Source organism: Gobius niger (assembly GCF_951799975.1).
Source record: "Gobius niger genome assembly, chromosome: 21".
Taxonomy (NCBI): Eukaryota; Metazoa; Chordata; class Actinopteri; order Gobiiformes; family Gobiidae; genus Gobius; species Gobius niger.
The window spans coordinates 6,081,378-6,096,162 of NC_136872.1; the positions used below are offsets into that span (position 1 = coordinate 6,081,378).

Here is a 14,785-nt window from a genome sequence, read left to right on the forward strand (position 1 = left end):
CAAGAGTCCATGGAACTTGAAGACTTGATGGATACTCCTTTGAATTTTTAAAGCTATGGTGATCAAATTATTTTCTTGTAGTAAACTTTTTTTTCTACATTATCAACGCAGCATTTGTGAATGAAAAACAGACCATGTGCGCTGTTGTGTGTACAAAAAGTCAGATGCTAAAGCATTGGCGGACCACTCACATCTGAACTCTGTCTCGCTATGAACTCTGGCTCAGTCGTTCTTCTAATTATTAATTATTATCAATTGTGCGTGAGGGTTTGTGAGAGCTAGAAACGCAGTTAGGCAACAGCTGAGTGATTTTACTCAACTAACTCCGACTTTTGCGGTTTGATAACAGTAATTCAGGTAGAGTGGCTTGATTTCCAGATGCTATAGCTAACAAAAAACATTTCTTTATTCAGTTTATTTTATTTTACGTACATTAATGATTAACACTACATACATTATTTTCCAAAGCGTAGATTTGGACTAGTCTTCTACTAGAAAAAAAACAATCGGTTGGTCTCAATTTGACATTTTATCTTACCTTAAAGCTTCCTTATATCTTTTGGACACTGCTCTGCCCCCCCTCACCCACGCCCCTCACTCCCCTCCAGTTAAGATGGATTCAATGATAAACGGAAATCTCATTAATCTGTAGACATCGGATCATTAAACAAACGGACATGGGCATTTCACAAGGATTTCAGCTGCATCAGAAAAGGTCGCTCAGTTGTTTCTTTTGTAAACTTCTGTCATAATTCTAAACTCTGCGTCAACTGTTAATGCATCAAACATATGTGATCCCTACATGTGTTTCTGTTTACACGTGCAATTTTACAAAGAAATGTTTGACGATTCTAAACCGAATTCTAAACTACTTTTGTTGTTTAAAAGACCAGCGCATTTTCACACATCAATACAATATGACTAACAGATGTACTTGCCAATCTAAATAGCCAGTTTATCTCTTGCCTATAATATACTAGCAACACACCAGGGTTCTTGCCAGGCCATTATGAGCTTTTGCCGGGTGGTAAAGGGCACAGAGCCTGACATTACCAGATGGAGGAGTCGCGCCCTGCATGTCGCCCATATGTCAAAACAGACTTGGGAAGCCGAGCGGAGGTAGTGTCCTGCGCTAAAAAGGGCACCGTCCAAACAGATATCACCAGGCTGACCTCATAATCCCACGCCAGCTCCAGCTCAAGCCCATTTCACGCCTGTCCGCAATAACACGTAAGGCAGGGGGTCACAACACCACGCAAGAAAGACAAGCGGAATATTGCTCTTCCCAGTGTACGCTCGGCTGATCTTTGTGAGCTTTAAACCACGTTGTGACTGTTCCTCATCAAAACTTTACAGAGAGGAGTGTTTCACTTCATTCACGGAGGTTTGAGTAATCCTAATCTAAGCAGTTTATTATTCAGAAGCTGTCTATCAGATTTTCAAAACCCATTAATCATTACTGGGCCTGAAATGAACAGTTGTGGGCGTCATTATGATGCCATTGAGTCACTAGTATGAGCGCTGAAAAATGAAAAGAAAAAATGTGTTTATTTTGTGATTTTCAGTTTCTCATGCCCACAAATGTGCCCTGTCGTGAGAACCAGAGACACAAGTCTGCTCCCACAATTTGAAAATTGGTGATTTTTGCTTTTTTGCTGATTTTTTGTTGAGATCACGAAAAAGCCATGTTTTAGATAATTGGTATGTTTAGAAGCGTGAAATCTCAGCGAATCTCAGAAGGATGTAGCCCGGGTTTGCCTAACTCTACCTTGAAAATAACTGAGCGAGGAAAATGGATTTGATCACGAGTTTACTGAGCAGAAGGCCCGCAGAGGTTACCTCAGACGGGTGAGTGAAAGTTTGTTTATTTTCGCTGGTGGTCACTGTGCCATCGTGTCTGTTTCCTTTTCTTGATGAGGCCATTGTTGTGCTTTAAGCTAACGTGGTGTGTTCAGTTGGATTGGATTTCTTTGCGTTTTGCTTTTGGTCGTAGGCTGTGTGTGCAGGTTACGGATAATATAACGTAGTCATTGTCCATGGCACTTATGTTTGTGTGTGCGTTCTTCTTTCCCTCTGGTCAAATGTGTGTGTGTGTTGGGATAATGTTGCTAGTTGTCAGTGTGTTGCTAGTTGCTGTAGAAGTAGGCCCTGGATAGTTTGGATAGTTTGCACACAGCATTCAGTATTAATAGGAAAAAAAAGCATTTTGGGGGAATCTTGTCTTTCACTAACCCTTTAACCAAAACATGCTCTCACTGCTCTGTATTTAAAGTTATATAAGAGACAATATCAATGCTGAGCTGCCCAAAATAATGTCTATGAAGAAGAAAACACTCACCCCCCACTTGCCAAAGTCACGAGGTGGTGCTCTACTCTGATTTTACAGCTCAGACAGCTTCATCAGACTTGTCATTTTAGCACTCGGATTGTCTCTGCCACAAAAAAAATTCTCGCCAACATCTGACAGCTTTTGTGCCTTTTTGAACTGCTGTTCTCCATTTTCTAATTCACTCAGCTTTAGTTTCAACTTCATTAGCAGTAAGACAACAACATTTAGCCTTTTCAAAACGCAGAAAACTAACTGACTAAATAAAGGATCAATTGGCTAATCAACTCGTCAATGTTATTGTGTGCAAAACCATTCTTGGACATTTTGCTGCATTGTGCATTTTGCTCACATCGCTCACTCATTTTATCAGTTATAGAGCAATCTCCCACCAGTGCTAATTATTTATCTGCCCGACGCGAGGAAGACTAACATTTGTGCCCCCGATTCGGTTAGCTGTAATTGCGTGGATGATTTGTGAGCGCGAACATGGTAATGCGTTGACTTAGCCACTGAGAAATAATGATTGCGATGTTTCTGCTGATTTATTACTGTCACTGAATTGAGTTTTGCTCAGAAAATTAACCATCCGCCGGCAAAACTTCCAATTTTCCGAGCTTCAGTCACCGTAGACCAGACGCCGAACCATGGAGTAAATTGAATTCCGTCACTTCTTTACTCCACCATGCTGTTCCGCATGCGTCAGTTTCCTTATGCGTTGCTATGTGAAACTGGCTAGCCATGAAGGAATTCGCTGTACGGTGGAAGGAGCTGTCAAGCCCAACATCGAAAGGTTAAATAACACATTTCCCCAAATATAGTGTGATTCAAAGGTTTTGCATCACTGGGTAGAAGAACATTTTTAGAGTACATGCGTATGGTGTGAGTTGGCAAAAATATCAGTGTAGATTTCTTTTCTCTCTGTGTCATTTTCCCAAATAAGTGCTCCTTTGATCAACACAAATAAAATGTTTTGTAATTTTTTCAGACTCATATGGTTCACTACTTTCCCCTGCGGATTACTCTAGTGCTGGGGTAAAACAAAAGGCTATTGATCATTTACCAGCTCAAGCTAAAACTGGCACTTTAACTTAGAACTGTTTAGTGTCACAGCAACTGTAAAGCCACACCGTGTAACATTTTACCCAATAAATTACCAAACAAACCGTCATCCCAACGCTACAGGAAATTCATGTTTCTGACTGTTTTTTCATTCAGTCGTGCTGCATTAACCCGTCTAGCGGCCATCAATGCTCAAAGTGCATTGAGGAAGAATTCTGAGTGCAGTGCTTTTTACTTTCTGGCCAATTGGACAAAATGACAAAATTGCATGAGTACTTTGACTTCACTTTGTGTTTTGTTTTTTTCTTGTTTAAAATCAAAAGCACTTTCAAGCTCTCGAGTACTCAGAGGATAAGTACAGGCTAAATGGTTACGCAAGACCAAATTGTGTGAATCCACTGCAGGAGGAAACATGAATTAGCTTAGGTAAAATAATATTTGTCCATTTTCTGCACGAATATCACATAGCTTGGAATGATCAGACTAGCCACTCCCAAGACATATGCATCCAAATTCAGACTATGCAAGAAATATTTATGATTTTTCAGATAGTGTAGAGCTCATTTAACCGTCAAGCTCAACTGGAACTGCACTGCCTTTTATTTGCATCCACTATGGCCTCTTTCACAAGCTTACATACTGGCACGCTTCAGACAAAAAAAAAAAAGTCTCCTCCTCCCCACTGCGGTTCAACCCCACAATATCCGCAGTGCAACTCTGACACCCGGTGGCCAGACAGCGGCACTGCCCTTGCTCCATTTGAATGTGCGTCACACTCTCCACAGCGGCGGCCCGGCTTAGGCACATAACAGTCACAGCAATTTGCCACATTGGGGCCATCTTCCAGCATGTGCGCTTTGAAGTTGGGGATGTGTACGAGTGCTTTTAAGATAGATCGGGGATGAGAAGGGGGGGGAAACTTGTACTCCCACATACAATGCATATTTGTCTAGGAATTTGCATTTAGAGCAGGCGTTTTAAACTCAGCTACTCGGTGTATAAGGGATGGCTCTGTTTATAGAATGATTTAGTATATAGGATCCTTTTTTTTGGTTGTGATGATTTGGATCTTGTGTGGAGACTGCTGCTTTGAATGTGAGCACCCAAAATATAAAACTAGTTGAAAAAAATAGTTGGTAGGTAGCTAAGTAGATAGAAAGATTAATACTAATAACTAATAACTAACTAATAATAGATTAACTAAGATTAACTAATATTAATCCACACTTTGGAACAAAAATGCATACTTACCCTCACATACTTCACTAGTGGCTAGAACATCGTTAACATAACTATATTGAAGAAAATACCAAGTTTTCCCTCCACGTTCATGCAAGTGTTAGTTGCACTGGATTTTTCTATCATTGACAAATTTCTGAAGCCGTCCTTCTCCATTTCCTCGTGGTCTTTCAAACACTTGCCACTTCACTGGTGTAAAACTATGATTGATACTTGCCAAGGCATCATCCCACCAAAGCAGCAAATAGAAAGACATGAAAAACTGTCATAAGCACTAATAATCCATTGCAAACATGTTTTTTTCTTCCTAGATAAATATTTTTCATTGCAACCTGGTTTATTACTATTTTTTTATTTATTGGTTTACATGACTGGAACAGTGCATGTTAATGAACAAGCCATGGGTAAATTTGAATCCGTTATCCCACAATCGCACTCTCAAACACACTCTCATTCATCCTGGCCTATTGTTCATGTTTTTAGGAGGAAACCTATGCAGACACAAGGAGAACATGCAAACTCCACACAAAAAGGCCCCATCCACGCAGGAATCGAACCCAGGACCTTTTTTGATGTGCACCGTGGAGATAAAAGGATGAGATCATGAAACGTAAGCAGTAAACGAGCCTACAGTTGACCTCAAAAACAAAGTACCATACGTGTTTTGGAATATCTCAAGTTCCTACAGTCTAGTATGAAAGCATTTCCCTCTTTTGAGACAATATCACATCCAGTCACCGTAAAAATAAAATAAAATAACGCCACAGTTGCAAACATGCAGTTTCCCTCCATTTTGCTGCCGCTCCTGGCAGCACTTACCTGCGGGCCACTTGCTCAATTGTCAGTGGCTGTGATGGAAATAACAGTTTGCTATCATTCTGTCAGCATGGGGTAGAAAAACATTAGCTCTCGCGCTAAACAAGCACGCGCCAGGTGGTGCAGCGTCTCTCAGCGGACGCGCAATTAGCTTTCTAGGGGCCAACGCTTACGGTTTGTCCCGCATAGAAAACAAGCACCACCTGGGCGACGTGCATTTGAGCGGAGAGCCGAGATCCAACATTGTGTACAAGACGATAGGAACATTTCGACTCGAGAGTGTCAAGTTGCCCTTTTCGAGGAGTGCTTTTTGGAAGACGGTTGACAGGATAAATGAGTCGACTGGTTAATGTGAAGAGAAAAAGTGAAATAATAAGAATTTGAAACAGGTAAGAAGGGAAAGCACAAGAGTCAGGGATTTTAGATCCTGCCAACCACGCCAATTTATGCATAAATCAAATCTTTGACAGTGAGAACTTGGCATAATGTAAGAGAGGGATTTTTGTGACTTGAATCTGATTTGGGCTGCACAAAACAGGAACACACTATTTGCTAGTATACTTGCTACTAACCTGTGTCATAATGTTGCTTTTCAGTTACATATAGATGCATAAAAGTGAAACGACGCTTTGAGTGCCTAATGTAGATGAAAAATAAAGAATTGGCCATAACTTTTTCTTGATTGAATACATAACATTTAAAAATAACTAAAAATAAAAAATAAAAAAAAGGAAATTATACAACTACTTCTAGCACAAGCAGTGGATGAGATGATCTTAGGATGTATTGAACGTTATTGACACAGTATCTAATGTACTTTTAATCACTGAAAACAGCATATTATTTGTGAAATAAACTTAAACACATAAAACTATTCAAATAAAAGTATGTTTAGCTCAACATACCATTTACTACCCTATGTATTGCAATCCAAATATATTCTTCTACTTAATAATTACATAACAAATGTGCTGCAATACTTTTCCCTGAATTAATTCAATAAGAAACCGCGAGTTCACCAAAAACGTATGGATTAAATATAAATCCGTCTGACATTGCAAATAAAATTTTTGAAAAGTTATTTTAAAAAGGTGCATGTCTTTTTGTTTAAGCATCAAAGTAAAAAATGATAATGCCAACTGTATTTTTCGATCACTCAGTTGGGTAACAAAGTACTGTGATACATCAGGGGTGCCCAAAGAACGGCCCGGAGGTCTTTCGTTCTCTGCTACAACATATTATGCAACTTTGCCATGAAATTGCTTGTAATAAAAGTAAAAACAGTACTGTTTCACATTTAATTTGAAAGGCAATGTTTCCGAAGTATTGCGCAGCCCAAGGTGACAAGACACAAAGAAAATGGATGGATGATAGACCGAATCACTTGCAAATATCATAAAACTCCCAGAAAAGAGCCACTTTGTAGAACGCGGCACAAGATAAGCACATACATTAGAGTCATAAGAATGCAGAGGAGCACTTACTGAGGCTACAGTCTATCCTGATACAATCTGGCGGGAGAGAGAGCGAGATGGTGAGATCAAACCAAAAAGAAGAGAGAAAAAGAAGAAGAAGAAGAGAGAAAAAAACATTTTACATCCTTCAAAGAACATTCTGCAGACAACCAAGCAATGCTCTGGGCCACCATCCGGGGACACGCTCTGAGTCACCACCACCCTTTGAAACGGATACTCAATTTGAATACATTTGCATCACTTTTCAGAGCACGGCAGAAGGCAAGGTTTTAAACATAATGTTCATCTTGGCGACACTTTTCGGAGTGGAGTTTTATGTGTCATACAGAAATAAAATAGGGGTTCTACACCGTTTTAAACCTGTGAGTTATTATTGTGTAATGAAAATGGCAGGGAGATACTTTTTCTTCTAAGACTAAACTCTTCAGCCACATTCAAGCAATAGTTTCCTCTTTGTACTTGTTGCTAAATGTTTGCAGATTATGTTCAACATGAAAAGACAATGCATGTACAAGATATAGATGTATCATCTTATGAAATCTGAGAGATATGACATTTTAGCTTATTAACACTACCTTGTTACTGGATTCATTCCCAATTTATATTTTTTCTCATCAATATTTATCTCCTAACTTGAATTAAATCTTATTTATCATTTTAAATGTAGCTTTCATAGATAAATAACTGAAGTCCTAATATTATTTCAAAATATAAACAGTTGTTTCAAAAGTTGAAACTGCAAAGTCTCTCCTCAAAATGAGTGGTTCCCCAAGTCCATTTAGGTTTATTATAAATACAACTTTAAAATGATTAGTAATTTAAAAAATCCTAAGGCTGTGTCAATACCTGAGCCCTGTGATATATAGCTGATAGCTGAATAGCTGATCTGATTTTATAATTGCTCATTTCAAAGTTGTTAAATGGACTTGGGGAACCAGTCGTTTTGAGGCGTGACTTTGCAGGTGAATTGTGAAAAAAACATTTGTTGTGAAATTAATTACTGACATTTTTCCAGAGTGGTTTTGGATATCTTCAGTAGTTTCTGAATATGATATTTATAAGTGAAAATCACTTGTGTTTATTTGCAGTTTCAAGTTCAATAAACCAAGCAGGCATTAGATAAAAAATCCCCCCGAAAAAAACTAGTATTGTTAAATCAGAGACTGGAAAATTTAAAGTCTGTAGGAGCTGCTAAAGTTGAGATGTTGTTACAAGCGTGGAATATAAACAGAATGTTCACGCGCGTGTATATTTGTACAATGTCACACACGAGGATATTAAACATGTCCATATTTGTGAATGAATATGCATTCTTAAAATAAACTCTATTTTATCTCTGCCATTAAAAGTATGATGAGAAACTAGTTAAAATCTCACCATTAATCAACATTTTCACCTGCCATGTCAGGTTTTACATTGACATAGCCTTTGATGAAGCCAAAGCTCAAAACAAAACAAAAAAACTTGTCTATTGCTGACAGGAGTATTACTACTGTGGCAGACTGCAATAAGGCAAGTTTATGTTTTGTGGCATCTGTAAAAGGCCTCATTGTACATCAAGTTGATTTGATCATGTTTCATCTGACTGGGTGCTCTTTTTTTATCAGACTATCAAAGATTTATCTCCCATCTGCCAGCCTGTTAGGACCTCGCAAGTTTATTTAATGCCGCAATAACAAAAATAAAACACACCAGGTATTAAACTGGAGTGGATTAGTCAAAACCTGAGCTTGATTTGAATCTCTTCCCAGCCAGCAGTTCATTCGGTGCAAATAAGTGTTTCCTTCGCCACACCAGACGCACTGCCTCACGCTGTTATTTCACAAGATGTATTTTTCTCAGCGATTTGAGCTCCTCTTGCCTTCTGCGGTACTCTGAGCGCGAGCAATCCAGCTGGGATATTTTTATGGAAAAAGGGTGATCTTCACAACCCAGCCACCTCTAGCCTAGCACACACAACCGTAGGCATATGAGCATGTGGTACAGGGAAATGATCGGCAAATGGGAATATAGCTATGTTCAGTCTGGAGCCAGCTATCTGGACAAATGGCTCCAAACTGCCTGAAAGGTGAATTCAAATTCAATTTAGGCATCTCGAAACAGTGGTTCTCTTTGGAGTGCTATTGTGTGCTATCATGGGAAACACAATTTCTTTACCACAATATATGAGGTTATACGTATATGTATATGTATAACTTCCTTTTTCTTTTTATAAGATTTACTAATACAAGTGTGAGTACCTCTGAAAGTAGGAGTTAATTTAAAAAAATGAAAAAAAGCTAGTTAAAGTGATAGTAAATTTAAATGTTTTACAAATTTAATAGAATCCATATAATTGCATTAGATTTGATGTAACGTTAGTAATGTTGAAAACCAAAAAGATAATAATTCTAAAGTTCCTCCCTTTCCTCAGCAACCAATCAGAATCCCCGGTGCCATTACTTCGCTCAATGAGAAAAGCTCTCTTGTGAACGGGTCTGTCAGTCACATGCACAGGAATGCACAGGTCCAATCAGGGGAGGATTGTTTACTTTCAAATGTTGCTCTCTTCTCTCCTCATTTTGCAGCCTTAAAACTAAAAATTGCAAGTTCTGACCCAAACTCAGTCCTAATTCTCTGTGGGGATGACTTTATCAGAAATGCTGGCACCTTTCAAAGAGACAATCAGGTACATCACCTTTAACTATTTCTTCAGTGTGAAGAATTTTGCATAGTTTTATTAGCATTGGAAATTCTGAGGTAAATTTGCAATTTTGTAATAATGTGGCACCATTTACAATTGGTACAATTCGTATTATTTCAATAATGTGCTGCCAAAGACAAACACACACCAAAAATATAACTTTACTTCCTATACCTTATCCCTACATTATTGCATCAGCATAGTCTAACTTTGAGGAATGATTGCTCAAATAGCACTCCAAACTGTAAAGTAAAGTTTGAGAACCACTGTCCCCCTTGTGTCTGCTGACGGCAAAGGCATGTGGCAGAGTGGCTGGGCTGTGGTCTCGAGCTGTCAACCGCGACAGAATAGTGGAAACAAACAGCCAGGGACCAGCATCACGGTTTGCAACCAAAATATCCCCAAAACCACATTGAGCTGAAAGACTAAACACTAATTGTCTCACTAATTATGAAAAAAACATTATGATCATAAGATTGTTATTATGTGAGACACCATAAAGCAGTTGTTAAAAATGTGACGCAAATTTTGGTTAATTGAACAATCTTGTAAAAAAATCAGCAACACATTGAATGATGTTAATAACAGTAGGGAGAACATCAAACTGGGTGTTGATAATTGCAAGCAAAAAGCTGCAAAAAAGAAAAAAAGTCAGCTTTGACCCATTTAAAAAATATGGGATTATATGTGAGCTGATCTCGCTGGCTGTCTGATCCATGGGCCGCAGACGTACAAGCCATTGAAGGGATGAAAAGTTCCATTGGTTTATATAGGCCAGAAAGGGGACAGAAAAACTCCATTATTTCCCCTAATTCGCTCTGTACAATCTGATCTACCCGAGTTGATGATATTCCAGAAACATCTGTGTTATTGTTGCCAAACGTATTATTATTGTTATTATATCAAAAGTTCACAGCGTCTCGCTTCTACAATCACAAAGAAAACCTTAACATCCTACAGTTTTGTTTTGGCAAAGGGGAATTTGACATGAGAAGATGTTTGGTTATCTCTTTATCTCACCCTAAATAATCCTACTAATAAAGACCAATGGAATCATAATAAAGCGTCCAGTTCCATAAAACTATTGGACGTGACCCATTTCAATAGACTTTCCTTAATTCCTGTCCTTTCTTAAGCTGCCAATTCCATCCTTAACGGAGAACCCCCAAAAGCAATCATAGCCTGTTTCCATATGGCACACGTCTACACTGCACGGCTTTTTGTAGTACTGTGTACTGCTGGGTGGTCTCGCGGCAGGAAAATGCAAGACACACAGCAACCACAACTACAATAGAATCTGTTTTGTTGTTGAACATTGTGGACACCGCTTTTTGAGTTTCTAAAATTATTCTAAGCTGGCTAGCCAAAAAAAACGACTGCTAAAAGACGAACCATGAAGGTAAGCCAGCAGTGGCTAATGCTGCTGATTTGCACATGAAATATGATATTGCCTGTGCTATGCCCGTTTCAGAGAGTCTTGTCTTTCTTCTAGCAAATCAGTAGGCAGCAGTCTGTTGAAATCACATTCGGTATCTTACGCTAAGCTGAGAAATTGAGTCTTCAAGGACGCAAGAGAAAAGAAGCGGGATAACATGAAAAAGAGTCAAACCATGTTTCAGGAATATCACCAAAACAGGAAATAAGAAGGGCCTCCAATCTCTAGCGGTCTGTCTCGCTTCTCCTCATGCCAGGAAGCAGGAAGGCTGGCCCCATTTATCAGGGATGAGAGGTTAATGAACTCAAGAGATTCCTCAGCCGGAAGACAATGATCCATCTTCCGAGAGATTTCATCTGTCTGTCCTTGTCCAAACAAGTCATTCATAATAGGGATTTCCAAAACAGATTGCGGTGACCTCCTGGCTAATTCTGGTCCAATGCAAACTGAAGCGTGAGGAGAGGCGAGACGAGAACAGGACATAGAAACTTAGTGGGGCAAGGCTGAAAATCTGGCCTCGGGAATCACCGATGGAGCTTTTGTGAATGGGAATGGGGGGTTGATGGTACTGCACAGGGATGGGATAGAGAGAGAATCGAGAAGGGATTTTCTGAGACCTATAGCAACCACGCTATCAGTTTGTTGAGGGAATGTTTCTGAAATAGTCATAATGCAAGGTCTGTTGAATTTTCAGTTGTGTGTAGGTTAATTCGTCAGTACTTGGTCTGGAGCACGTCCACAGGACGCAGTAACAGCACTAGCCAAAAGGGGGCATTGTGTCAATCTTGGATAGAAACACAGACCTTATTATTACTTCTTAATTTCAAAAACAGGTATGAAATTTAGTGCAGTGAATACAATTTATATAACATCGGTGTTGCGTTGGTGGTGTTCAAACTTTGTTTTTTCCTAGTTGCGATGTTAGCTTAACATCTAGGCCCAATATATTTACTTTTATTAATATTTGAGTTAGGATCAGCGCTTCTATTTCTATGGTCTTGGCTATATAATAACTTACGAATGTGGAGAGTTAGTAAGCCAGCTAGTCAGCATTCGTTAGCCTGCTCATTGTATTGTTCCAATAGCGATTAGCATTTAGCTATCAAACATCCAAAATTCATTCAGGCGATATCAAAGTCTAGTTAGGAATCATTATACACAAACCATTTAAGATCTCACTTTGTATATGAATTAGTGTAAACATGCCAAACCTGCTATACTTTAATATTGGGCCTGGCTTCTACATTAATTTGTACAGGGATTGAACGTTTAATTCAAACAGGTCCGGGAAGCCGTTGGCTAACAGAAGTACCATTTGCAGGCACAGGCTCAGATATTGCATGGCGTTTATTTTATTTTATCCCATGCTTAACTTGATAAAGGAAACCCAGTTTATCTTTTTTTTTGTCACTTAGATCATGTTTTCTCTTAGGCATCAAATGTTAATAGTTCTTATTGAATAATGAAGAAAACAACAATTTCCTCAACAAACTGAGTGTCTTTTAACCAGAACAAGCTCAGACTCAGAAGATGAGGGGATGAGCAGACAGGAATGTGCCGTTTGGTTCAAAACAGCTCAGGGTGGCTGAAGGGTTGGTCCTACCCAGGTTGACAGTGAGCTTGACCCGGCCTCCTTCCAGCTCCAGCCTGAGCGTGTCCGCCGACTCCTTGGAGGTTGTGGCCATCAGCAGACCGTAGGCGCGCTGGGACATGAACCTCAGCGCCACGTCCTCCGCCTCCGTGTGCATGGTGACCGGCACGATGATCTTCAGGTACATGCTGCCATCGTAGCTCAGCACGGTGGCTTCTGCAAAGGGGAGAGCGAGAGAATGAGGAGTTTAAAATATGAACAGGTGCTTGGGATGAAAATAAGTATTTTTTAATAATCAAATACAACATCTTGATCACTCTCTTACACTTTGTTGGTTAGAAAATGAAATCATGATATAAAACAGCTGAAACAATACATCCTGTTGTTTCACATGACCTCCCACCCCCCTCGCCTTGCTCTCATTCGCTGTGCAACTGTTACAATAAAGAGGAAAAAAGACAAAATAAAAACAGACCCTTGGCTCGTGTGGCTGTACTGAAGCTACGGCGAGTGATTTTATTTCGCGATAAAAGCTGAGAGATCGAGAGGTAAGGAAAGCATTTCCTGGATACGTATGGCATCAGGAGGAGCTGTTTGGGAGTTGCCGCAGTGGTGAAGATCCAAAGATTACTCAAAGCTGTGCTGGTGGCTCGAAATACAATTATGGGTATGTTGAAGGAGAAGATGGTAGAGTGCTCAAAGTAGCAGAGTGATTGATAGTGAAGTAGCAAGTGAACTTACTCTTCAGACCCGTGGGCCAGATAACTTTAGAAGAGGAAGAGAGGGAGCCAAGGCACTCTGGATTAAGCAAATTGCAATGTATTGCAGCGTCACCACCAACGCGTTTCGAGGTAGTAAGTATGGATATGTTTTTGATGACAGAACAACTTTGTATATGCTCTAAAAAGTCTATTTCCGCATAAAAAGTCTATTTCTGCACAAAGCCGCGAAGTAAAAGGGATTGTAGTAGCTAGTAGAGTAGAGTAAGCGCTGGGAAATTGTCGAGTGTCTGACCGGCAGGCTTAAGAAGGGGACCCTGGCCGATGAATGGCTAAAGCAGGAATAAGCAGCTGCGATGATTGGCTGACGTGAAGGTGCGGCTTGAGCTGGGGTTGTGATTCAATCAATCAATCAATCAAAACTTTATTTATAAAGCGCTTTTCAAACAAAGTTGTAACACAAAGTGCTTTACAGATTAAAAGCAGTTCCCGCCCACCCAACCACCCACTCTTCCAAACAGACAACAACACTGCTCACCCCACCCCCCTCCCCATAGCCACATACACACACGCAGGCACACACACACAGCCACACGCACACACGCAGCCACACACACACACATACACGATGAGATAATGGACGTAGTGCTGAGGCTGGGTACAGATGAACCAGGTAAGGAAATGCCATCAGAGGAGCCGTCTGCACCGGCCGGGAGCAGTACATCAGCCACAGCCACAGGGCACCACCACCGGACACCCAGCGGAGGTGCAGCAGAAGCACCACACCTCCATCCGGGCACCCAGAGGACAGTGCCCACACAGCCACAGCCGACCACCGCTCCCGGGGCAGAGGGCTCCCTGATTGGATGATTGGTGAAGGTTGCCGTTGTTGAGGCGATGAATGAGCTGGAGGTACGTCTCCCAGGTTGAATTTGCGCTGAAGCTTCATTTGTCAGAGACAACCCTCTCGATTATTTTGGCAATTGATTAATCTACCGATTATTTTTACAATTAATAGATTAATCGCCTGACTGTGAAAGGTGCATGACATTTGAAATTGTTTTCATTTTTTTAATCACATAAAGCTAAAGTAGCGCCGCTTGAGGACACATTGATGGAGTTAACTTAAAGTTAGTGTTTTTGATCAGCCGATTCTGATTTCTGATTGGATGAGACACAGACAGATATTTATGAAATTTTCAATGTACGAAACATTACATACCCTAACTTTAAAAACAAACTAGGTTTCCATCAAAAATAAAAGATGGTCATGTCATTTCTTGCTCTATTTAAGTCTGTGTTTACTAAAAAACGATTAATCGATTACTAAAATAGTCAACAACTATTTCAATAATCGATTAGTTGTTTCAGCCTGACTTCACAGCAAAAAGGCTCTTGCATTCCCCGGCTATGTGGGATGTTTTTGTGTGGAGTTTCAT

General features: G+C 40.0%; 1 protein-coding gene across 8 annotated transcripts in view; it reads right to left on the minus strand.

Annotated features, from left to right (window-relative positions):
- nrxn2b (neurexin 2b) overlaps window positions 1-14,785 on the minus strand; it is a 1,057,142-nt gene that overhangs the window by 586,807 nt on the left and 455,550 nt on the right. For 7 of the 8 annotated variants that reach the window (XM_079579566.1, XM_079579564.1, XM_079579563.1 and 4 more), the window contains 2 exons: window positions 12,640-12,843; window positions 6,928-6,954 (listed from right to left, as the gene is read on the minus strand). In XM_079579566.1, coding sequence (XP_079435692.1) covers window positions 6,928-6,954; window positions 12,640-12,843 — 231 coding nt within the window. The remainder of the gene's footprint in view (window positions 1-6,927; window positions 6,955-12,639; window positions 12,844-14,785) is intronic. The other variant, XM_079579561.1, reaches the window with a different exon arrangement.